The sequence below is a fragment of the Ovis canadensis genome, chromosome 1 (genome assembly GCF_042477335.2).
Source record: "Ovis canadensis isolate MfBH-ARS-UI-01 breed Bighorn chromosome 1, ARS-UI_OviCan_v2, whole genome shotgun sequence".
Classification (NCBI taxonomy): domain Eukaryota; kingdom Metazoa; phylum Chordata; class Mammalia; order Artiodactyla; family Bovidae; genus Ovis; species Ovis canadensis.
This window is the reverse complement of record NC_091245.1, coordinates 176,976,094-177,001,029: the sequence shown is the minus strand read 5'-3', so window position 1 is coordinate 177,001,029 and position 24,936 is coordinate 176,976,094. Positions and strand designations below refer to the sequence as shown.

General features: G+C 39.8%; 1 protein-coding gene across 2 annotated transcripts in view; it reads right to left on the bottom strand.

The window, feature by feature from the left end:
* Positions 1–24,936, bottom strand: part of TRAT1 (T cell receptor associated transmembrane adaptor 1) — a 47,043-nt gene that overhangs the window by 7,498 nt on the left and 14,609 nt on the right. The window contains exons 2-5 of one of the 2 annotated variants that reach the window (XM_069579234.1): positions 20,031–20,141; positions 12,265–12,301; positions 3,312–3,373; positions 885–970 (exon numbers count right to left, since the gene is read on the bottom strand). In XM_069579234.1, coding sequence (XP_069435335.1) covers positions 885–970; positions 3,312–3,373; positions 12,265–12,301; positions 20,031–20,141 — 296 coding nt within the window. The remainder of the gene's footprint in view (positions 1–884; positions 971–3,311; positions 3,374–12,264; positions 12,302–20,030; positions 20,142–24,936) is intronic. The other variant, XM_069579244.1, reaches the window with a different exon arrangement.

Here is a 24,936-nt window from a genome sequence, read left to right as displayed (position 1 = left end):
CATCTCTGTCAAATGGGAATAATCATGCTGCCTCCCTCATAGGAATCTAAAATGCTAATACCTATAAAGCACATAAGACAAGCCTGATGTATAACGAGTACATAGGAAATGCTGGCCCTATGCCTGTTTCTAGGAAATAGCATGAAAGCACATTAAAAACAGGGATGCGATAGGGAAAGAGAAGAAATAACCATTATAACTGAAATTTATAACACTTCAACCACAAATACGCTAAGAATTGTGAACAGTAGTGCTATGTCTGAGGAGGCTGAACTGATGTGGGTAGGAAAAGTATAAACTACTCATTTCTTCTTGGGTTTTTCTATTTCTGCTTATGCTTTAGTCCTGCCTATCCCCAAAAAGCCGTGTGTAAATCTTGCCATAAGACAATAGCCATAGAGCTTGTATTAAATTTACACTCATTTTCCTTATAAAACAGAAGTATGTTCTTTTATAGTTAATTTCTTTTCACTAAGATCTTTCTCTCCCCATCCACCATCCATTCCTGACATGTAGGTCTTCTGAGCATTCTGTATGTGTCACTTTTTATAATTATTTCTTTGATACATGTAACTTTTTTTTGCTCTGAAAGAAAAAAAAGCTTAATTATTTAGGAAGAGAATCCACTTTTCCCTTGAAATCTACTGCGTTTGTAGTTGTACACAATTTTGACTCTTTAAGTGTGGCTCTGAAAACTATTTATTTGCCTTCTGAGTTTTTCATTACAGCTTAGGTGCTAGAATTTGACAGCAGTTCAGAATGCAAAATTTCTAACAGGCTGCTTCTGATGTTTATCAGAATATGCTGCCTTTATGCTCTTGAAACAGGGAGATGTGCCATGACCCAGGCTGCATCTGGCCCTTGATACAGGAAATAAAACTTACCTGCGAAGGTGGGGCGTCTTGCAGTTTGTTCACAGATCTGTCTGGTCGTGCTTTCATCTGTTCATAGCAGTTTTCATCCACTGGTTCTGGGGAGTTGAAAAGAGGTTTACAATGGGAAAATTAAAAAATGCTGGCACAAATCGTAATACATGACCCAAACAACACTTAGCTATAAATGTGAAACCCTTGGGAGTCATTTGATTAGTCTATTTTTGTGGCGCTGCAAAGGTAAGGAGGTACAAACTGCTCTCTACAGATCAGACTGTGGAGAAGCCTGTTGCCCCACAGTATTAACATCTAGACAAAAGATGGTCACTTGGCTATTATTCTTTTTATACCATCGCAGGACATGACAGTCTCTGCTCAAACTACCATTTATATGTTACAGAGATCCTATGAGTTAAAGGCTTGCCTGCACCCTTCTATTTAAGTATGATTACAGATGGTGCAGGTGGCATAAAGCACGGAGCACATATTTTGATGATCAAAATTTGGTAATTTTTTCCATAAGAAATATATTTTACTCAGAGGCCTTTTTAACCCTATACTATTTTTGAAAAAATATATTTTAGATTATGTTTGTTGTCCCACATATCAGTGACAGGACAGTTCATCCAGGCTGTTTTGAGGGGTATACAGTGGGGAATATAATGCTGATACTAAGTTGTTGGGGAGGTTTGGCCATGTCCACCAGCCAGCAGGCATGAACCTATTTCCTTCTGTGGGGGATGCTTACTGAGTCATCCATACCTTTCTTTCCCCAGATACTCTGTTTAAAAGGGAGAGGAAGGAGAGCTAATGACTTGTAGGATGGAGAGTAACGCTGCAGAAATGTTGATTGCACCAATTTGACCCCATAGATGAAAAGATGTGTTTATAATACAAGATACTTTGTAATGCTCCAACCCTTTCTGATAAGCAGTGTAGAGAACTGGCCCGTAATGTTTCTCAAAGCGTAAACCATGGGAAATATGCATTAGAATCACCCAGGGGGCTTGTTAAATAGGAGGTTCCTAAGTCCTGCTGTGGAATTACTAAATCAGAATGCACCTGTGCTCACTGCTCATGAAGACTGCAGATATGGTAGGCTTTGAGCTACCAGGACACAAAAGAAATTAAATCTTCAAATAGTATAAGTGGGCACCACAATTCTGCAAAGGGAAACAGGAAGGAAAATTCTTTAACAGTCTATTCCTGAAAAATAGTTTTGATTCCACAGAGAGCAGAGGATTAAAGGATGCTTTACAATGGTGGCAGGGGGTGGGGAGAGACAAAGATTATTAAAATTCTTGACTTCTATAAAATCTCATGTGTTTAACTTTAGGAGATTTCATACTGTCTTGATATATAGATATTCAGATAAATGTAATTCATTACTGGGAATCTGTGTTTGAGACGCCAGTAACAGGAGTTAACCCCACCTACCCACTCCAATACTCCTGCCTGCAAAATCCCATGGATGGAGGAGCCTGGTGGGCTGCAGTCCATGGGGTCGCTGAGGATCGGACACGACTGAGCGACTTCACTTTCACTTTTCACTTTCATACATTGGAGAAGGAAATGGCAACCCACTCCAGTGTTCTTGCCTGGAGAATCCCAGGGACAGGGGAGCCTGGCGGGCTGCCATCTATGGGGTCACGCAGAGTTGGACATGACTGAAGTGACTTAGCAGCAGCAGCAACCCACCCTCTACCAATCATGAATTAAGTGCTTACAGGGCAGGGATAGAAATAATTGGTAGCCCTTGTCTGACAGCTTCTCTTATCAGAGGGCTGGGATCAGATCACAACTGTTTGTTTTGAGACATTTAGGGGTTTTTTAGTTGTGGGGGAGTAGAACGTTTCAAGGAATAAAGGATTGCTGGGAATTGAAGAGTACTTATTACAAAAGAACAAAACGTGTATAACCCATCACTCATTGATGGTTTGGCTCTTCTCTTTCCTTGCTTGTCATCAGTGTAACCCTATATTCGCTACTTTAAAAGAACCAGTTAAAACAAAGGAAACCAGAGAATCTGTTCTTTTTTCCAAATTATTCACTGTAGATATGCTTTTGTGTACAGAGCATAAAGCACTGTTCCCCTGGGCAATCTTCTGTTCTAGAAATAGCTTTATTTCATAGAAATCTGTGTGTGTCAGAATTCATGGTAATTGAGTCTTCCGGTATTCTCACTACAAACTAGAGTGAAATAAAGAGAATATAGCAAAACAGGATGTTGATTCACACTGAATGTTGCAATACAACTTACAATATGCAGCTTTGAAAATACATAATAAATGATATGCTAAATATACCCGAATGTATGGTTACCATTGAAATATTTAAATATAATTGTGACAAAAAATAAGCTACCTCAAATTATTTGTGGAATTATGTGGGGGTAATTGATTTATAGGTAAATTTAATTTTTGGAAAAATAAAACTTACCTAAGGCCACATTATCTACGTTACCATAAATTGGTGTGTCTTCGAGATCATACTCATCTTCCCTATAAGAAGGAAATAATTTGCCTTGTTAGAATCTACATAGTTCATATCTAATTTCTCAGGTATTTTCAGTATTGAGTAAATTATTGCACATTCTTATCCAGCCTTGACCACCTAAGGTAGATATGCAAGTGAGTCAGTAAATACAAGTGTGCATGCATGTGCGTATGTATGAATTTGAAAAGTATATTCTGGATCTTCTTTTAGTGAATAATAGCAAATACTTATTTAACATTTACTGTGTGTCAGGAGTTACTTGAAGTGCATTATATATATTCATTCTTTTATATTTCTCACAATAATTTAACCAGACAGGCACTATAGCATTTCCACCTTATAGATGAGGAACCTGAGGCACAAATTGGTTATATAATATGCTGAAGATCACAGAACCAGAAAATGGCAGAGCCGGGACTAGAACCTAGATTATCTGTGCACTAAACAAAATCACTGCAGATGGTGACTGCAGCCATGAAATTAAAAGACGCTTACTCCTTGGAAGGAAAGTGATGACCAACCTAGATAGCATAGTCAAAAGCAGAGACATTACTTTGCCAACAAAGGTCTGTCTAGTCAAGGCTATGGTTTTTCCTGTGGTCATGCATGGGTGTGAGTGTTGGACTGTGAAGAAAGCTGAGCACAGAAGAATTGATGCTTTTGAACTGTGGTGTTGAAGAAGACTCTTGAGAGTCCCTTGGACTGCAAGGAGATCCAACCAGTCCATCCTAAAGGAGATCAGTCCTGGGTGTTCATTGGAAGAAATGATGCTAAAGCTGAAACTCCAATACTTTGGCCACCTCATGCGAAGAGTTGACTCATTGAAAAAGACCCTGATGCTGGGAGGGATTGGGGGCAGGAGGAGAAGGGGACGACAGAGGATGAGATGGCTGGATGGCATCATCAACTCGATGGACTTGAGTCTGAGTAAACTCTGGGAGTTGGTGATGGACAGGGAGGCCTGGCGTGCTGCGATTCATGGGGTCGCAAAGAGTTGGACACGACTGAGTGACTGAACTGAACTGAACTGAAACTATACACTGTACTTCTTGTTTGCTTGCTAAGAATATCACTCTGACCCTAACACTGTTTACTAAATATAGAGTGATTAAAAAATAAGAGGCCAGAGTAATATTGTAGACTTAGGCTGGCAGATGCAATAAAATGATTGATTACCTATTACATCCAAATACTGTGCTGTTCTACATACATTATATAAAAAACCCAGGGAAATCCTACAGAAATATTATTTCCCACTTTTCAGATAGATTAACATATTTTCCCTAACCTTATGTGTAATATCAGCAATAAATAGCAAACGTCAAAGCTTTTCTTTATGCCGGTTTTCATTCAACCCTCAGGACAACTGTACGGGATTCATTTATCAAAACTCCCCCTTTGTGCACATAAGGAATTTCCAAGCTATAGAGGCAAATTGCCAAAAGACACATAGTAACTGACAGTGCTAGGATTATAATGCAAGTCTGGCCCTAAAGTTCTAAATATTATTTGCTCTTGATGTCTGATTAAATTTCCTTATTGCTTCATCTGAATAATCCTATTAGGATTACAGTAGACAACTACTATTTTTGCAGGCAGTGACAAGGGCCCTGGTGACCAGCTTTCACAATAGCAGGCTGGCAACAGAAGAACATTTTAGGCAGTGAGTGGCATTTCATAAAATAGCAGCAACTGCTTTAACTTTGAGATTATATATCACCAAGAGCTGGAGGGATTTGCATCAAAGGGAAAAACTCTAATCACAAGGCCTAACACCTATATTAGTCCCATGCTTCTGAAAGAAGACAGTATACTTAAATATCAAGAATGTATCCTTAAAAAAAATCAAATGATACCTGTATGATATTATTTGAAAAGTCCAGTTGCTGGTATGTATTTGCCTTATTTGATAACAAAGAAACTCATCCATACCCTTTCTGTCTATTGGTAATTCACTACAGCTTAATATCGGGATACAAAGTTAAGTCCCTACTAACGGTTTTTTCTAGCTATGCAGAGAATAAAATAGCAAAAGGTGAGGAATTTTTAATAAGACAATCCATCCATTTTCCTAGCACACATGAATAGCAACCTGCAAATGATAAATCATGTCCAAAAAATGAACATCATTTCATTCCCTATGAAGAAAATAGGACGTGATTTATAACGCAGTGGCCTGTGTCTACAGGCAGGTCTCAAATGATTAATCATCACAAATAATCTATTATAAAGAAGCAGTCTAACCAACAAATTAATAAATATATTTTTGCTTGGCAATGCCAAATAGCTCCAGCCTATTGCAAATATCTAAAACTTCAAGCACAAATGTTTGGCAGTGTTTATGTTGAAGACATTACTATTTAGAGTAAATTAATAAATATGCCCAGAGGCTAGTGCACCTCTGAGTTTTGGGCCAGATCAGGTTCTCTATTGTTCTCAACATGTCTGAAATGATCCTCTAACCAATTAGCACATTTACTGACATATCAAAATTTAAAACAATATTGTGATTGTGTTGTTCAGTCACTGTGTCATGCCCAGCTCTTTGTAACACCATGGACTGCAGCATGGCAGGCTTTCCTCTCCTTCACAATCTCCCAGAGTTTGCTCAAACTCATGTCCATTGAGTCAGTGATCAACCATCTCATCCAACCATCCAACCATCTCATCCTCTGCTGCCCTCTTCTTTTGCTTTCAATCTACATCTTAACAGTTCAGATTTTCCACTTTCACGTAAATTTTCTCTAGTGTCTATTTTTAATGTTCTTATTCATATTTTATCATTTTTATTGTGAAGTCCTTTTAAAGAAAATGCCTCTTTATTATTTAAGATTAAATAAGTGAGTTCAATTTTTTTTTAAATCATTACTTTTGCCTGGGTGACTTTGAACATAAATTCCTGAAGTTTTAATTTCCTGATTTAAAAAACAGAAATATTAAATTATTCCCTATGTTGTTCTTTTCAGCTTCCAAATTCTAAGACATAAACGCGGGTTTCAACATCCAAATAAAAATGAAAAACACTTCTGGAAAACTAAATAAAACTGTTTTAAGGGTCTGGAAAGTTGAAAGATTGAGCAAAGAGTGAGCTTAGGGGTCTGTCAGACATTGGTTTTGCTTAACTTTATTTGCTTAATAGATATCTATTTGAAAGTCTTCCCTGGCGGCTCAGATGGTAAAGCGTCTGCCTACAATGTGGGAGACCCAGGTTCAATCCTTGGGTCAGGAAGACCCCCTGGAAAAGGCAATGGCAACCCACTCCAGTACTCTTGCCTGGAAAATCCCATGGATGGAGGTCCTGCTAGGCTACAGGCCATGGGGTCACAAAGAGTCAAACATGACTGAGTGACTTCACTTTTTCTGAACAGGCAGATAAAAGTTTGGGCTTTGCCCAGTGTGTAAATGTTACTTAAAGCCATGAGAGAGGATGAAATTACTAATGACATGAGTGTAGATAGAGAAGGGGTTCACTAGATGAGCCCTAGGCACTCTGTCATCTGTGGTTCAGGAGCCAGCAAAGGAAAAGGAGCTCCAGGTAATTGAGGAAAGCTAAAATGGAGGTGGGCCTCAGAGCCTGGATGAGCAAGTGTCTCAAAATTGGCAGTAGTGGTAAACCCGCCTGTCAGTGCAGGAGACCTAAGAGGTGTGGGTTCAATCCCTGGGTCGGGAAGATCCCCTAGAGGAGGGCATGGCAACTCTCTCCAGTTTTCTTGCCTGGAGAATCGCATGGACAGAGGAGCCTGGTGGGCTCCAGTCCATAGAGTCTCACAGAGTCAGACATGACTAAAGCAACTTAGCATGCACACAAGAAGGAGAGAATGACAATGTGTCATGCTGCAGATGGATCACAGGGCAGACTAAGATTTGCCACACATATTTCACTGGTGACCCTGACAAGAGCTGAGTCAGTGGATTATTGAGGACAGAGAATTGAATAGAGTAGGTTCAAGAAAGGAGAGGAAGAGAAGCTAGCAAATAGGGACAGAATGTACATGGAACTTCCAAGTTTTCCTGTAAAGAGTACAGAACAATGAAGAGGTGACTGCACGCAACCTGCTATAAAGAGGGTCTTTCTTTTCTTAAAGATGTAAGGTGTTACTGTCTCTTTATACACTGATGGGAATCAGACCAAAGAGACCAAAAAAAAAAAAAAAAAGATGCAAGAGAGAAAAGGGGAAGTTGCTGCAGCAATGTGTTCCTCTGTGTATCCTCAATAAATTTTTTCTTTGATAGGGACTGTACCATGAGTATAGGTTTCCTGAACTTGGCATGAGTGAACATCAAAGATAGACACTTGACCCAGGAGAAAAACATAAACCCTAGCAATTTTTGTATGGCTAGGGTTAGCTAAGAACCAGTAGTGTTTCCTATTGAGGAGATATTTTAATAGGGTCTCAGAGATATGACATCTAATACTAAATTTTTATTTTGATCAGTGTTCCAGTGCTCTTCTAATAATGCCCACTTTTTATTTTAGATAAAGTCAAACAGAAGCCTGTATTGCCAATGCTTTGGAGCACTTAAAGGACACTTAAAAAGTGTTTCTTTTTTTTCTCAAAGTTTGAGAGAAGGGAGGCTGAAAAGTTCTGCTATCTTGAAGAACTGTAAAGAGATGGGAAAGAAACCTAGAGCAGTGACATAGAGCTAGGCATGCCCCAAAGACAATCAAGAATAAGATTTTTGAAACCTGTAAGTCCATTTTGGGAGATTCTCACAAAGATTTGGGCAAGGGACGGGACTTCTTGCATTCACACAGGATTGGAGTTTGGATTATGGTTACTTGTACATTAAAACAAACAGAAGGCTGGAGAACATGGAGATGTTTTGGTTCCAAATGCAGCAGTGGTCATAGTGAGGGCCTATTCTGTGTATCTACTTGGAAATCTGATGCTAGGGAAGGCTACCCAAGAGTTCCACTATCATTAGGATGTTCAACCCTGGGAACAGGTGGAGATGACAGCTGAGACTAAAGTCTGTTCCAGGGCATCAGGTCAGTATATTCAGCAAAGATGGGACGTGAAGCGGGGTCCTCAACCTGCAGAGCTCTAGAAATCCAAGAGATCATTTTAGGTAGAAGAATAACTGAGATGAGATACGTTTTGTGATAAAAGCACCTTTCAATGCCATGCAGGAGGAGATCATGCAAAGGTTGCTGGAAATTTGTCCTTAGTCCTTGAGAGAGACTCTGAAAACTGAGTTATAATAAGCTTAATGTAAATCTGAACTGCTTTCCTAATTATCTGAACTGCTTTCTTTAATTAAGGGGTAAATATGCTTTTGAGCTGTGGTGTTGGAGAAGACTCTTGAGAGTCACTTGGACTGCAAGGAGATCCAACCAGTCCATTCTGAAGGAGATCAGCCCTGGGATTTCTTTGGAAGGAATGATGCTAAAGCTGAAACTCCAGTACTCTGGCCACCTCATGCAAAGAGTTCACTCATTGGAAAAGACTCTGATGCTGGGAGGGATTGGGGGCAGGAGGAGAAGGGGATGACAGAGGATGAGATGACTGGATGGCACCACTGACTTGATGGACGTGAATCTGAGTGAACTCCGGGAGTTGGTGATGGACAGGCAGGCCTGGTGTGCTGCGATTCATGGGGTCGCAAAGAGTCGGACACGACTGAGCGACTGAACTGAACTAAACTGAATAATCCAAATGGGTGGGTATTTTCTTAGACCTTAATTTAGACCTATAAAGTAGTCAGCTTTTTTTTTTTACCAGCTACTCTCTGTAAGTGTAGTATTATGTTATGATTCAACTTTAGAAATGCTCATTTCCCCAAGATTACAAACCTAGTAATTGCAAGAGCTGATTAAAATCCAGAACTGTTTGGATCTCAAACCCATGTTTTTCTCACTGCATTATCCCCTTAACATAGATCATAAGACAAGAATTGTGCAGAATTATGTTTAAAGGAAAAATAAAGTACCCTGGGATAAATACCAGGAAGCGGGTATTTAACTTTCTATTAGATGTAGACACTTTCCTGTCCTTTAAGTGATCATGTTCCTGACTTACTAATGCAGAAGCAGAAGATCAGAGAGGCAAATTTCTTTCCCCTCCACATAGCTTCCCACCTAAACCAGTGCTGAGAAGGAGCAGGGAGACAGGCAGCAGGGAACCCAGGGTGGGGTGAGCTTGCCTCCCTTCTCCTGGCCTCAGACCATGTAAGGAACTGTGGAAACATCCACGATTCTAGCCCTACCTAAGAAAGATACCTACCTAAGTCCTACCTAAGAAAAGTCAGTCCTACCTCACAGCCTCTTGATGAAAATCAAAGAGGAGAGTGACAAAGTTGGCTTAAAACTCAATATTCAGAAAATTAAGATCATGGCATCTGGTCCCATCACCTCATGGCAAATAGATGGGGAAACAATGGGAACAGTGACAGCCTTTATTTTGGGGGGCTCCAAAATCACTCTACATGATGACTACAGCCATGAAATTAAGATACTTGCTCCTTGGAAGAAAAGTTATGACCAACCTAGACAGCATATTAAAAAGCAGAGACATTACTTTGTCAACAAAGGTCTGTCTAGTCAAAGCTATGTTTTTTTCAGTAGTCATGTATGGATGTGAGACTTGGACTATAAAGAGAGCTGAGGGCCAAAGAAATGATGCTTCTGAACTGTGGTGTTGGAGAAGACTGTTGAGAGTCCCTTGGACTGCAAGGAGATCCAACCAGTCCATTCTAAAGGAAACCAGTCCTGCATATTCATTGGAAGGATTGATGCTGAAGCTGAAATTCCAATGCTTTGGCCACCTGATGTGAAGAACTGACTCATTGGAGAAGACCCTGATTGATGCTGGGAAAGACTGAAGGTGGGAGGAGAAGGAGGCAGAGGATGAGATGGTTGGATGGCATCACCAACTCAATGGGCATGAGTCTGAACAAGCTCTGGGTGTTGGTGAGGGACAGGGAAGCCAGGCGTGTTACAGTCCGTGGGGTCACAAAGAGTCAGACATGACTGAGCAACTGAGCTGAAAGAAAGATAGCCCTTATTTCCACTTGCTGTTTTAATATTAATGTCTTAATATTAAAGACAGGAGATAATTCATTTGTTTTTTGTTTTTTCCCTGAAGCCTCCATGCTCTCCTATAAAGGTGACTTTGGCTTCCAAACTACATAATCAGAGAAATAGACAAGCTGTGAAGTATATACATAAACTTGTGAATTAATAAGATAGCCTCTTTATAGATATAATCTGCATTGTATATTCAAATTCTGCCCAAATGGAGATTTATTACAGTTGATAACAGATTATTAAATCCTTTTTGGAGGGATCCGCATCTTTTCATCTTTGTATCTCTATTGTCTAACAAATGCTTATTTGTTAAATGAATATTTATTGAAAGAATGAATGTTATAAAAGAATCAGCCTTTTTTCTGAATTTTCCCTGCAGCCAAGAGCTTGCTTGTTTTGAGATGGGTATTTTACCAATTTTCCTTTCTGATTTCTTATCATCCTAATTCAAAAACCACCAGTCCCATCTTTGGTAGAATGATTGTATCATATTACTTTCTATAACAATGCATCTTAACTACCTTTCAAGTGAAGAGTATAAAATCAATTGTCAGATTAAGTTCTGCATGGCTATGTAGGATTCTTTTTGTCACATTTTTTTGTTGTAACTGAATTAGCAAATCACTCTTGATATGAACTAATGACTTAAATTATCTCATGTTGTAAAATGTAATGTTAAAAATAATCATGAAATATAAATTTTCTTTATTGTGTGGGTCTGCCTGTAGCCCAGATCTGAATCTTCCAGACATTTCCACAAGGAGAATAATTTTTTAAAGGACCTTTTTCAGTTCAGTTCAGTCACTCAGTCGTGTCTGACTCTTTGCGACCCCATGAATCGCAGCACACCAGGCCTCCCTGTCCATCACCAACTCCTGGAGTTCACTCAGACTCACATCCATTGAGTCAGTGATGCCATCCAGCCATCTCATCCTCTGTGGTCCCCTTCTCCTCCTGCCCTCAATCCCTCCCAGCATCAGAGTCTTTTCCAGTGAGTCGACTCTTCGCATGAGGTAGCCAAAGTACTGGAGTTTCAGCTTTAGCATCATTCCTTCCAAAGAAATCCCAGGGCTAAGGACCTTTTCAGAGGACAATAAAAGCTTACAGTGTTACCCTATACCAATGAGAAAGCTTTATGTTTTTGAAAGGCATTTTCAACCTTTCAGTTTACCATTTCAAAAAGGTCTTAAAGAATCCTCTAGAAAACTTTCTATATTTAAATTGTTTTGTCCCAAAAGAGAAATTTCCAATTTAATGATACACTTGGGTCAGAATATACTGTCTAAGAAAATGAAACTTCTTTACTGTGACATCATAAACCTTCTCTTAAAAAAGTATTACACAAATTTATCTGCAACTTGCTTAATAAATATGAGATTAAGTTATGTTACATCTATAACTGTATATTATTTAGAGTTTTTTCTTGGCAATACCCTTAAAATGGCACAGCACAAAGCATTCTTGTGTATGTGCATACATATATTAAATTGTATTAGATATTGCCACATTTCCTTCCACCTTGAATTCTTAAGAGCCGCACAATTCTATATTTAATTATTCTACATTCTTACAGTCTGAACTGAATCATAATCTAGGATATCTTCTTCCAAAATTAACGAGGATTCTGTAGATACCAGATTAGTTTCATTTTGTCCTTCATCCAGCTCTCTCATTGACTCAGGGACAGTAAATAACTAGGGTAGATAATGTTATAGCTATTAATCTTCAGATGGAAGTAAAAGTAATTAAAACTCATTTTTTGTTTTAACCCAAGTGAAACATTCCTAAGTCAAACTTATAAAGCAATATAACACTAGTTACTTTCCATATTATTTGGGAATCATAATCCATGACTTATTTTCTACGTACCTGGGAAAGTAGTCGTCAGAGTATGCGCATATTTTTTCTGAAAGATATTCAAAATAGACAAATTAAGAGAAAATTTGACATGTGTTAAACCTTTTAGAGCATGTTCTGAGAGGAGCTTAGTCTCAATGTCAGTTAACATCTTTAATCAAGCCACTTAACTCTCACTTAGGGGTAAAGATATCCTCTGATTTGGGCTAATCACATTCTCTCTTGGTAATCTGGAATGCAAACATAGTACAGCTTGGAAACCACGCAGAGCTCAAGTGAGTGGCCACTTTATGCATGGAAAACACCAAGCTGAGACCAGGGGAACCCTGTGCCTGCCTTTTCTGTGGTTCCAGTCTGTTGTGGGGCACAGCTGTACTTTTCTGCCTTCAGGTTCCACGAAACACCTCTGCTTCTTACTGACAAATTGCCCTCTTTGCCCTTGCAGATTTGAATAGGCTTTTCTTCCTTATCAAAAAACAAACAAACAAAAAAGTCCCTAGAAGACACTTCTATTTACTTATCTAATTTTGGAGTGCTCGTTAACTTTTCTTGGTGTGTGACAATCACATAAAAAAGGTGTTCAGGAACTTCCTTTGTTTATGATTCCATTTCATCCACATGGTACAAATAGAGAGGTTAGAAGAGAAAGGGTTCTAGGAGAGGAAATTCAGAAAAGGTTGACAATGCAGTCTCTAAAGTTGATCAAAAGAGTAGAATAGCTTTTAAACAAAACAGTATGCCGGTCTGCAAAACCAAGCTGGACCAGAGATTTGATGTAAGATTATAAATTCAAGAAAAAATCATGTGTGAAATCTCAAAGTACCCACTGTTGAAAATCAGATGTGGTGGTTCAAAGGCAAATGCAAAGCAATACGTTTACTTTAAATTAGATACATATATTCAAAAAAGGTAAAAGTTTCAAGAAAATTTTAGAAAGGTAATAACTGGCAGAAATTAAGAGAAATTCAGAGTTCAATTTTAATAATTAAGATAAAAATAAACCTGTATTATATGATCATCAATAAAATTTCTTTTAACTGGATAGATATATATAATGTGATATTTATTATATTTTGATTGCATGTTATTAATCTGGCACTAAATCAAAATCAAAATCTTGCAAAGGCTGTCGTATGAAAGTGAACCTAGTATTATCTATCTGACAGTGACTCAGAGACAACTGTATGTTGGTAGCAAACTAACTAACATTTCCAAATAATTGAACAAGTCACCAAACAACTACCAAAATTATTTTTAGTTAGATCTATGTATGACAAAGTTATTATCCAGAGAGGTCATTAAATGTTAAAGAAATATTATTCAATAATGTTTCAAATTATTAAAATCACCATTTGGAGGGTAAAATAGACATGCCACGTGTCAATATATTTGGAAGAATTCTGTGAAAGACCAAATGTGGGAATTTTTTGCAAATCACAAACATCAAGCAGCTATGCGACCAGAAGTGGTGAATGTAACCTATTTGGGATCTGTCACAAATATGCTTCTTTAGCCCACAGTAAATGTCTTACCATGGACTGTATCGGAAAGATGTAGCTGTTTTCGACTACCTTCAGATCAGTCTTGTGAATATGAATGTAACACGGATGCTGGGAGAAGCCTAGAGAAGTCTACTGCTGCACAGTACCCACAAGCTGGAAGCCCAACAAAATGAGAAAGCTTGAGAAAATGTGAATAGGTTCAATAAGCATAGGAATAAAAATTAGTTAATATAGACTAGAAAATTGTTAACTGGAAGATATAAAGTATGTATCGATTTCTTTTTATATGAAGTACATGTTTATACTCAGGTCATTATTATTCAAATTTGTCTGAAATTAAAGTGCATACACAAGAATTTAGTCAAACTGTAGCTTGATGTATTCAGGGTTAAGAATCAGAACTGGATTTGGGTACCAGCTCTTCAATGTATTTCATTGCAGAAGAAAAAGCAAATCATTGTAGAACTCATTCTTGATGTATCAGTAGGGTTAATAATGCCTATATCATGGAGTAGATGTGGGAGATAAACGAGGTAATTTATATAAAAACATTTTAGAAAATGACAAAGTTGGTTATCAATATTATACATTCTAAGTCCACATCCTGTAACAAGCCACATTTAATGAATTTGGGAAGTTTTCAGATTAAATAGATTAGCTGAAAAGTAGCTGATAGAATATAATTTAAATGTTATTTTGAAGACTTATAAATAAATCCTGATTTGAGATGAAATCTTCTTTTAGGAAGAAGATTGTCATCAACTGAGCAGTAAATTCAAAGAAAAGATTAAAACTAAACAAAAATAGTGATAGTACAAGGAAAAGAAATAAGTGTGCAGTAAAAATGTTTCTTCAAACTGACTAATACTTCGTAAAGATGATGTGGGTTTTCCAACTGGAGGTGTTTAGAGCATAAATGATGGTGCCTGGAAAATACACTGCTGTAATATGTAAGAAGGATAGCTCTCTAGAAGGAAAATGTAGTTCAATATATTAGCAGCAGAGAAAAGCAAAACAAAGATTTAGACCAAAAAGTTTTGTGTGAAAAAAGGAAAGAGAAAGGAAGCTAAAACAGTGTGAATAAGAAAATAAGGAATGGGCAAAGGGCTTGGTACATCAGAACACATCATACTGAAGAAGCACCCTGAAGGCAAACATTAAAAGTTCAAGGTCACCATACCACACTACTCTTAAAATTTAGATGTATAATCTGAAGCGAGACCATCAGTACTTATGCCCTTTTAGTCTGACAATGCTTATCATAAGAAGTGTGATAGAATATGATCTCTTTAAATAGGGGTACTACAATCAAAGGTTTAGAGGTTATAGCAAAGGAAAAAGATCAGTAAGTTCAGACTCCTGAAAAGAGCTTGCCCTGTCATAAGTGTATTGGTTTATGTGAAAATAAATGACATGATTTAAAAGCTACTTAAACATTTACGTTATATTTAATAAAACACATTTTTTATTTTATTATAAAGCAGGTATGTTTGCAAGGCTCAGTTTGAGAAAAGCTGGCTGAGTTTTCATAATCCTCTCCTGTGATTCAGATATAAACGCTGTGGTCAGGTTCATGGTTGAAAGGGTGCGAGCTGACATTTGCTTTTGTTTTCCCTTTTGTGGTGTTCACCCTTCCATGTGCAATACAGAACAATAAGAAACAAAGAGTACGTGGCTTAAACTCCATAATACAAATTTTATGATATGTCTTTAGTGTGAAATATGTGCCGTAATTTTCTAGCAAATAGGGGATACACTGATAGGACTTTGATGTATGAGCAAACCATACAGTTGTTTATCCTTCTCAAAACATAGAAGAAAGGTTAAAGAATATTTTTTAGGCTTAAAGGAGGAAAAAGGATGCATTCCTATTAGAAAGAGAAATAAATGTGATCCTCCTAAAGAACATATTTGGACAAAGAATCACATAAAAATGAAAGATTTACTTGGGGGGAAGGGAGAACTCCATTTCAAAGCTTCTACGGAGCCCTGCCTGCTACAGAAAACATCAAGGAGAGGCTTATCTTGTCTATCTGATTGAATTTGTAGATACTGCATTGTTGCTGGAATAGAGATTTTCTTTTGCAAGCTATTTAATACAACCAGAAAAACTTATTCACTAACTGTTCACCAAGGTGGAGTCATATCTTGTAAGTTTCTTAGCTGCAAACAATAGCACAAAGATGTAGAAATAAAAGTTACATGAGGCCAGATGTAGGAGCATTGTGTACACAGACCAAGGGACAGAAAAGCTGGCTAAATAGGATAGAATCACTGATAGTCTGTCTGTCCAGGAGAAACAAGTCAGGGAGAGTCCTCAGGTTGACTGCCAAGGAATCAAACAATTTGCAGGACTAATACCAAATCCACTTGGAATCTCTGAATAAGAAAGAAAGATAGTGTTCTTTGCTCATGTGAAGTGGAAAGGATGGTGATAATTAGTAACACCGCAGTGGTTGAGAATGGGCTACAGAGAGAAAAGGGGGAGATGGGATAAGACCATCCACAAACAGTGTTCCAAGGTTAATCTTAGATCTGCACACCAGTAAAGTGCAAGACCCAGGGTAATGTGCTCCTCCTGAAGAGTGAAGATCGAGTAAAGTCAAAACAAAAAGTCTTTTGTTTTTCCTGGGTCCATGAGCTCAAGGGTGAGCCTGCCTATGACTCAACCCCTGCCCAAGCCCTGGTGGAAGAGGGTGGTACCATAATTTCTAGCAGATTGCAGGTCTAAGGGATTGTGGAGCGGGTGTGGGAGAAAGAGGGTATCTGAGAATGGGAAGGTGCACATAATGGTGTGAGGTAACACCCATGTGTAAATTTGACCCTGTGCTGAAACTTGGGACTCCCCTTCAGAAAACCTCATCCTGCCCGGAGTAGCCAGACAGTCTGGACCTGGCTCAGATCTCGGGAGGGTGCAGAGTCCTTGGCTGGAAGCGATGGGGCACTGCTGCGTTGAGGAGCCTGAGCACCAGGAGCCTGTGGCAGGATTGGGATACTCTGGCACGGCTCCACTCCCCTCCCTCTAGGTGTCTGTTTCTCCCCATCCCCGGGGTCTCTCTTTCTCACCATCCTTAGAAAGGGAGATAAAGGGTCTGCAGCAGGGCAGCACACTGGGCTCACATCTGCAAGCATAAAATCACCATGAAGGAATCGGTGTGGATACAGAAGAGGGATACATTCCAGAAGTCTTTAGCTCTTTACTGCTCAAATAAATTAATTTGAGGCAGGTTGATATTTAGGAGGAATTCTATGAAGCCTACAGAAAATTCTCTAAAATGAACCTGTATGTGATTTGAACAAACTGTTATCACTAAAACTCAGGTCATTGTGCAGACATGTTAAATAAGAGACAGGGAAGGAATTGGGACGAAAGCTGGAGAGTTTGGGGATGGTGGGAGGGGTGACAACGCCAGAGAAATGAATGTTCACTGAACAGAGGAACGGATAAAGAGATGTGGTACACATATACAATGGAATAGTACTCAGTCATGAAAAGGAATGAAATTAGGTCATTTGTAGAGATGTAGATGGACCTAATCTGTCATACAGAATGAAGTAAGTCAGAAAGAGAAAAATATCGTATTAACATGTTATGTGGAAACTACAAAAATGGCACAGAAGAACCTATTTGTAGGGCAGGAATAGATACGCAGATAGAGAGAATGGATTTGTGGGCACAGGAGGGGAGGGAGAGGGTAGGAAGTACTGACAGAGTAGCATCGACATATCTGCCCGTGGGAAGCTGCCTGTAGCACAGGGAACTCAGCTCAGTGCTCTGTGTTGAACTAGAGGGATGGGAGCTCCAAGAGGGAGGGGATATATGTACACACATAAATGATTCTCACTCAGCTGGTAAAGAATCTGCCTGCAATGAGGGAGACCTGGCTTTGATCCCTGGGTTGGGAAGATCCCCTAGACAAGGGCATAGCCACCCACTCCAGTATTCTTGCCTGGGGGATCCCTATGGACAGAGGAGCCTGGCAGGCTACAACCCATGAAGTTACAAACAGTCGGACATGATTGAGCGACTAAGCACAGCACAGCACGTAGCCAACTCACTTCATTGCACAGCAGAAACCAACACAACATTGTAAAGCAACTATACCCAAATAAAACAAGGGGTGACATGAAGCCATAGTAAAACTTTGGCAAACATTTGTGGAAGGAAGGACCAGAGCCACAGAACGGTGGCGTGGGCTGTACCTTGTGCAGGACCCACCTACTAAATCCCCAGGACTGTGCTAAGGAGACTGCATACTTCTCACAGAACCCCACTGTCTAGATAGTATTTCCTACACTTTGGAGATAAAAAATCTGAAACTCAGAAGTTACATTACTCTAACAAGATCTCTCAGGTAAATAGTAGCAGAGTCACCTTGATTTCAAAAGTCATGATTTTAAAAACAATTGAGGGAGCCAAAATTGATTTTTTAAAGTACATTAATGTAATTTACAATTGCCTGTTTTTTTAAAGTGCTCTTCCCCACTCTGCTGATTTTAGGCAAGAGTCATTTATAGCATGCCGGAGGTGATAAGGGATTGTGCAATTATAAGGGGAAAAAAAAATCTGTCTTTTAAAAAACCTGCCTTTTTTTTTTTTTAAGTTTAGGCAACTGTCTTTTGACCATGGCCAACTAATTATCATAAACAACTCCCAAAAAAAGTTTGTATGGTGGGAAAATGGTATGAATATCCAATACTCTTTCCTGGAAAATCCCATGGATGGAGGAGCCTGGTAGGCTGCAGTCCATGGGGTCGCTAAGTCAGACATAACTGAGCAACTTCACTTTCACTTTTCACTTTCATGCATCGGAGAAGGAAATGGCAACCCACTCCAGTGTTCTTGCCTGGAGAATCCCAGGGACGGGGGAGCCTGGTGGGCTGCCGTCTTTAGGGTTGCACAGAGGAGGACACGACTGAAGCGACTTAGCGGCAGCAGCAGCAGCATGCATTAATAAATTCCAACGCACAATCAAAAATGAGAACTGGAAAACCTATTCACATTGTGTTGTAACAGACAAGCACAGCCAAATACTTTTGGGGCAGCAGTAATAGATCGGTAAAATTAGACCAGTCCTGATCTTATCATGTTAATGAAAAGTGATTCTACACATTGATATTCACCATAATTCAATGCAGTCATAGGGCTGAAATAAGGGACTACATGGTTGAAAGTGGGCTTCCCAGGTAGCTCTAGTGGTACAGAACCTGCCTGCCGATGCAGGAGACTCCCTGGAAACTGACCATGGTTCCAAATTAGCTTCATGTACTTTTTCTTGAACACATGTGTCTAACTCGATTTTGTTAACTTTGTTTTATTTATTTTCATCTGTTTAAAGAAACTGTATTTACATTTTCTGTTTATCACTTAAATGTCCCACTTCTAAGAGTTCTTTGGTTCTAGAATATTAAGAGCACTTAGAAATAGCTGAACCTTTATTCCTCCATCCACCCATCCTTGTATTCAACATACATACCTACGCTGAGTGTCTACTGTGTGCAAATGCGACGCCACTTACTAGGCATCACCCTAATTCAATCATGGCCCAAGAGGGTGAAAGCCACATGGTTAAAACTTCTGCCCAGTTTATTGAAAAGAGAGGCTGTCGGTGGCTGACCCTGGGAGTGTTTGATAACAAGACTGTGGTTCAATCTATCGCTTTTCCATTCCCTTCTGATCCTCCATCGAAGCCTGCTGCACTTTAGAGGCCCTGAATAATACTGAGAAGCTTGAGTAGACTTGAGTGGAAACTTAAAGAGCTAAAATTGGGACTCTGTTTACATTTCTAACATGAATATATGCTTAAGCAAACCCTCAGGGTAAAAATGGCATCCCACTCCAGTACTCTTGCCTGGAAAATCCCATGGATGGAGGAGCCTGGTGGGCTGCAGTCCATGGGGTCACTGAGAGTTGGACATGACTCAGTGACTTCACTTTAACTTTTCACTTTCATGCATTGGAGAAGGAAATGGCAACCCACTCCAGTGTTCTTGCCTGGAGAATCCCAGGGATGGGGGAGCCTGGTGGGTTGCCATCTATGGGGTCGCACAGAGTCAGACACGACTGAAGCGACTTAGCAGCAGCAGCAGCAGCAGCAGGGTGAAAAAAATGTATCAAATAGATTTTTCTATAGATAAAAACATATTATGAATAACATTCTATAGATAAAAACATATTATGAATAACATTCTATAAAGTTATTTTATTCTACAGGTTTTCCAGTGACTCCATCTCCATTTAAGCAGATATCATATGGCTATTTCTCAATGTCTTACCTTGTCGCTGCTTTTCCACATAGTGGAAAATGTTGAAGATCAGCGATATAGTCAGAGCTAAGCCCAAGAAGGCTAGAATTGCCCAGACAGAAAAATGGCATTCACCGCTTCCTGCAAATAAAAGCAAACACATGCTTAGTAATACTAGCTTACTCATTTTTTTGGAACTGGGTAGTCCCAAAATCAAAACCACTGTATTTTTTCAGAACGAAGGACAAATCCATCAAGAAATAAGCTAGCATTTGTTAGTCTGCTGCTGCTGCTGCTCCTGCTGCTGCTGCTGCTGCTGCTGCTGCTGCTGCTGCTGCTGCTAAGTCGCTTCAGTCGTGTCCAACTCTGTGAGACCCCATAGACGACAGACCACCAGGCTCCCCCTTCCCTGGGATTCTCCAGGCAAGAACGCTGGAGTGGGTTGCCATTTCCTTCTCCAATGCATGAAAGTGAAAAGTGAAAGTGAAGTCGCTCAGTCGTTCCCGACTCTTCGCGACCCCATGGACTGCAGCCCACCAGGCTCCTCCGTCCATGGGATTTTCCAGGCAAGAGTACTGGAGTGGGGTGCCACTGCCTTCTCTGATTTGTTAGTCTAGCTACTAAAGATTTGGTTCTAAATCAAGAACTTCAAATTATGCAGAATCATAATTGGCTACACTTATCCCCTTTTTTAAATCCTCTGTGTGTAGTCATACATGCTTTCATTTCTGTGGAGAATCACTTATTACCTTCTATTAATCCCAGTACTACAGGACACTGTGTGTTGGGATAAAAACAATAATACTGGAATCAGAGTAACCCGTTTTGTCAAGACTAGTCAGAAGGAATTTTCTCATACTATTTGGAGCCCCAAGAAGAGGTAATGGTGGATTGATTATGGTTCTCCTTCCCCTCTGCAAAGGTCTTTCTTTGTTCCTGAGCTATAAAGGGGGTTTTGTGAGATACTGATCATCAGCTCAGAGAAGGCAATGGCACCCAACTCCAGTACTCGTGCCTGAAAAATCCCATAGGCGGAGGAGCCTGGTAGGCTGCAGTCTATGGGGTTGCAAAGAGTCGGACACAACTGAGCGACTTCACTTTCACTTTTCACTTTCATGCATTGGAGAAGGAAATGGCAACCCATTCCAGTGTTCTTGCCTAGAGAAACCCGAGGACGAGACAGCCTGGTGAGCTGCCGTCTATGGGGTCACACAGAGTGGGACACGACTGAAGCAACTTAGCAGCAGCAGCAGCAGCAGCAGCAGTGACCATCAGCTGCCCTGGATTATTTACGTCAATGTTGACACATAGATGAGTGACTGCTAAGATAATTAGCCTAATTACAAATATATTATAAAATATAAATAAGATATATTTACATACATGTATAAAATTCAACTAATTATCTTAGTTGTCATATACCCATGTGAATGCTGACCCCAGAAAAATAGCATGTGATTCTATAGTACTACATATTTGTGTATTCACTCAATATCAGTTAGACATTTCTTCGTGCCAGGAACTATGCCCTATATTATGGAATCAAAGGTAAAGAAAACAGAATCTTTGTCCTCAAGGAACTCTGTTTAGTTGGGGACATGATTGTGTAAACGCATAATTAGAAATGCAGTGTAAAAAACAATTGCAATAGAGATTATGTTCCTTCATAGCTCCCACTCTCTTTCTCTCTGTGACTCCCTAGAGCATTTTAAGCGCTTTCAGAGAAATCCAAATACCATGATGTTAAACACAATACACAGTAGAGGCAAAAACTTAATAGGAGGAAAATTAGTTCTAGGCCCTTACCCTACCTTTAAACCATCAAATAAAGACCCCCTAGCACAAATGTCCTTTGTGTTGCTCTATTTCAGTTATATTTTGTATCTCAGATTTGACATTCGAATTGTTTAATTTCCTTTAAATTATTGACCTTGCAGTGGTTGTTGAACTGCCTTCTGTGTATTTGAGTTGCTTTATTTATTTATCAGAATCATTTATTTTTAAATGAGCATAGTTAGGCATGCTGCTGCTGCTGCTGCTGCTGCTGCTGCTGCTAAGTCGCTTCAATCGTATCTGACTCTGTGAGACCCCATAGACGGCAGCCCACCAGGCTCCTCCGTCCCTGGGAGGCTCCAGGCAAGGATACTGGAGTGGATTTCCATTTCCCTTTCCAATTCATGCATGCATTCTAAGTTGTTTCAGTCGTGTCCTACTCTGTGCGACCTCATAGACGGCAGCCCACCAGGCTCCTCTGTCCACGGGATTCTCCAGGCAAGAATACTGGAGTAGGTTGCCATTTCCTTCTCCAATAGTTAGGCATAGAGGTGATTAAATATATAAAATATATATTTCTGATATCGATGTACATATACATATAATTTGCATATCATTTATTCATCTATACATTGGTTTTGTTTGAACTCATCTGGGGGTCTTTTTGCACATCAGAAACTCTGTCTACTAATGTCTGTTATCTCTTTAATTTTGTATTAATTAGATGCTCAAAATATTACAAGTCTCACAAAAGAGGGCCATTTCTGTCTTCTGTTCTGCTGTGCCAGACATATAGTACATATAGGATTTATAAAATCTTGTCAAGAATTAATAAATGGGAAAAGTTAACTGATAATGGTAGTGAAATGTGTGGTTTCATTTCCTTTATGGGAATTTTTATATTTCATAAAGTATAAGAAAACTGAGAAGACTTAAAGTCTTCTGCAATAGTTTAATAGAACTGCTGCTGCTGCTGCTAAGTCGCTTCAGTCGTGTCCGACTCTGTGCAACCCCATAGACGGCAGTCCACCAGGCTCCCCTGTCCCTGGGATTCTCCAGGCAAGAACACTGGAGTGGGTTGCCATTTCCTTCTCCAATGCGTGAAAGTGAAAAGTGAAAGTGAAGTCGCTCAGTCGTGTCCGACTCTTCGAAACCTCATGGACTGCAGCCCACCAGGCTCCTCCGTCCATGGGATTTTCCAGGCAAGAGTACCAGAGTCGGGTGCCATTGCCTTCTCCTAGTCTTCTGCAAATTAATTTGGTTTAAAACACTGAGATTTGGAGGGGCCTAATTTATTCATCATACACATAATACCATAAATATTTATAGAATTCTATAACATAGTAAATTATCTTAAATATATTAGAAATTCTAGTTATTTCATGATACTGCATATATTTTTAGAAGTGTTTGATTTTTATGTCTAATTTTTTAAAAAAAAACAAGTGCTTATTGAGTACAAATTTTAAAAAGTCTGACTATCAAAATATAGAATAACATTCAAGGTCCTCTATTAAAAAACAATGGAGAAGGAAATGGCAACCCATTCCAATATTCTTGCCTGGGAAATCTCATCGACAGGGAAGCCTGGCAGGCTACAGTCCAGGAGGTCACAAAGAGGTGAACACGACTAAGCAAATGAACAGCTTTAAAACATAAACAGTGGGCCTCCAAGGTGGCGTTAGCTGTAAAGAACCTGCCTGCCAATGAAGGAGATATGAGATGTGGGTTCAATCCCTGGGTCAGGAGGATCCCCTGGAGTAGTAAATGGCAACCCACTCCAGTATTCTTGCCCGGAAGATTCCATGGATAGAGGAGCCTGTGGGCTACTGTCATGGGGTTGCCAACAGTCAGACATGACTAAGCACACATACATGAAGGACACTAATACGACACTCAGAGAACGAGGATCACGGCATCCGGTCCCATCACTTCACGGGAAATAGATGGGGAAACAGTGGACACAGTGCCCGACTTTATTTTGGGGGGCTCCAAAATCACTGCAGATGGTGATTGCAGCCATGAAATTAAAAGGCGCTTACTCCTTGGAAGGAAAGTGATGACCAACCTAGACAGCATATTGAAAATCAGAGACATTACTTTGCCGACTAAGGTCCGTCTAGCCAAGGCTATGGTTTTTCCTGTGGTCATGTATAGATGAGAGAGTTGGACTGTGAAGAAAGCTGAGAACCAAAGAATTGATGCTTTTGAATTGTGGTATTGGAGAAAACTCTTGAGAGTCCCTTGGACTGCAAGGAGACCCCACCAGTCCATTCTGAAGGAGATCAGCCCTGGGATTTCTTTGGAAGGAATGATGCTAAAGCTGAAACTCCAGTACTTTGGCTACCTCATGCGAAGAGCTGACTCACTGGAAAAGACTCTGATGCTGGGAAGGATTGGGGGCAGGAGGAGAAGGGGATGAGAGAGGATAAGATGGCTGGGTGGCATCACCGACTCGATGGACGTGAGTCTGAGTGAACTCCGGGAGTTGGTGATGGACAGGCAGGCCTGGCGTGCTGCAATTCATGGGGTTGCAAAGAGTCGGAAACGACTGAGCGACTGAACTGACCTGAACTGAGCCTTTTTAAAAAACCTACCAGTGTGTTTGACAGATTTCTACCATGTTAGGATGTTACTTTTAGTGGTTATATGGAATTTCTTAGTGTTGCAGTAATATAAATTACATACCCGATTCTCTAAGACAGACATTCTGATTTTTTAAAAACATTTTTCTTTTATAAACAATAATGCAAGAAACTCTACTAGATGGACATTTTCCACGTACGTGGGCTTATCTGCAGAAAGGTTCCTGGCAGTAGAATTGCTGGATTAGAGCAAATTTTTAAGGCAAACTTTCAGAGCTTAATTGTTCCCCACCTCCTTTTGATAACAACCCCTTTCGGGTGGTTGATTTAACTGTAATGAACAATGGAACCAGCAAGCTCTCTCTTGCCAGATGGCTCTCGTTTTCTTTCTTTGCTGTCATAACGTGTGTGTGTATGTGCTGAGTTGTGTCCGACTCTTTGCAACCCCATAGCCCACTAGGCTCCTCTGTCCATGGGACTTCTCAGGCAAGAATACTGGAATGGGTTGCCATCTTCCCAAGCCGGGATGGAAACCATGTCTCCCGCACTGGCAGGCAGATTCTTCTCCACTGCACCAC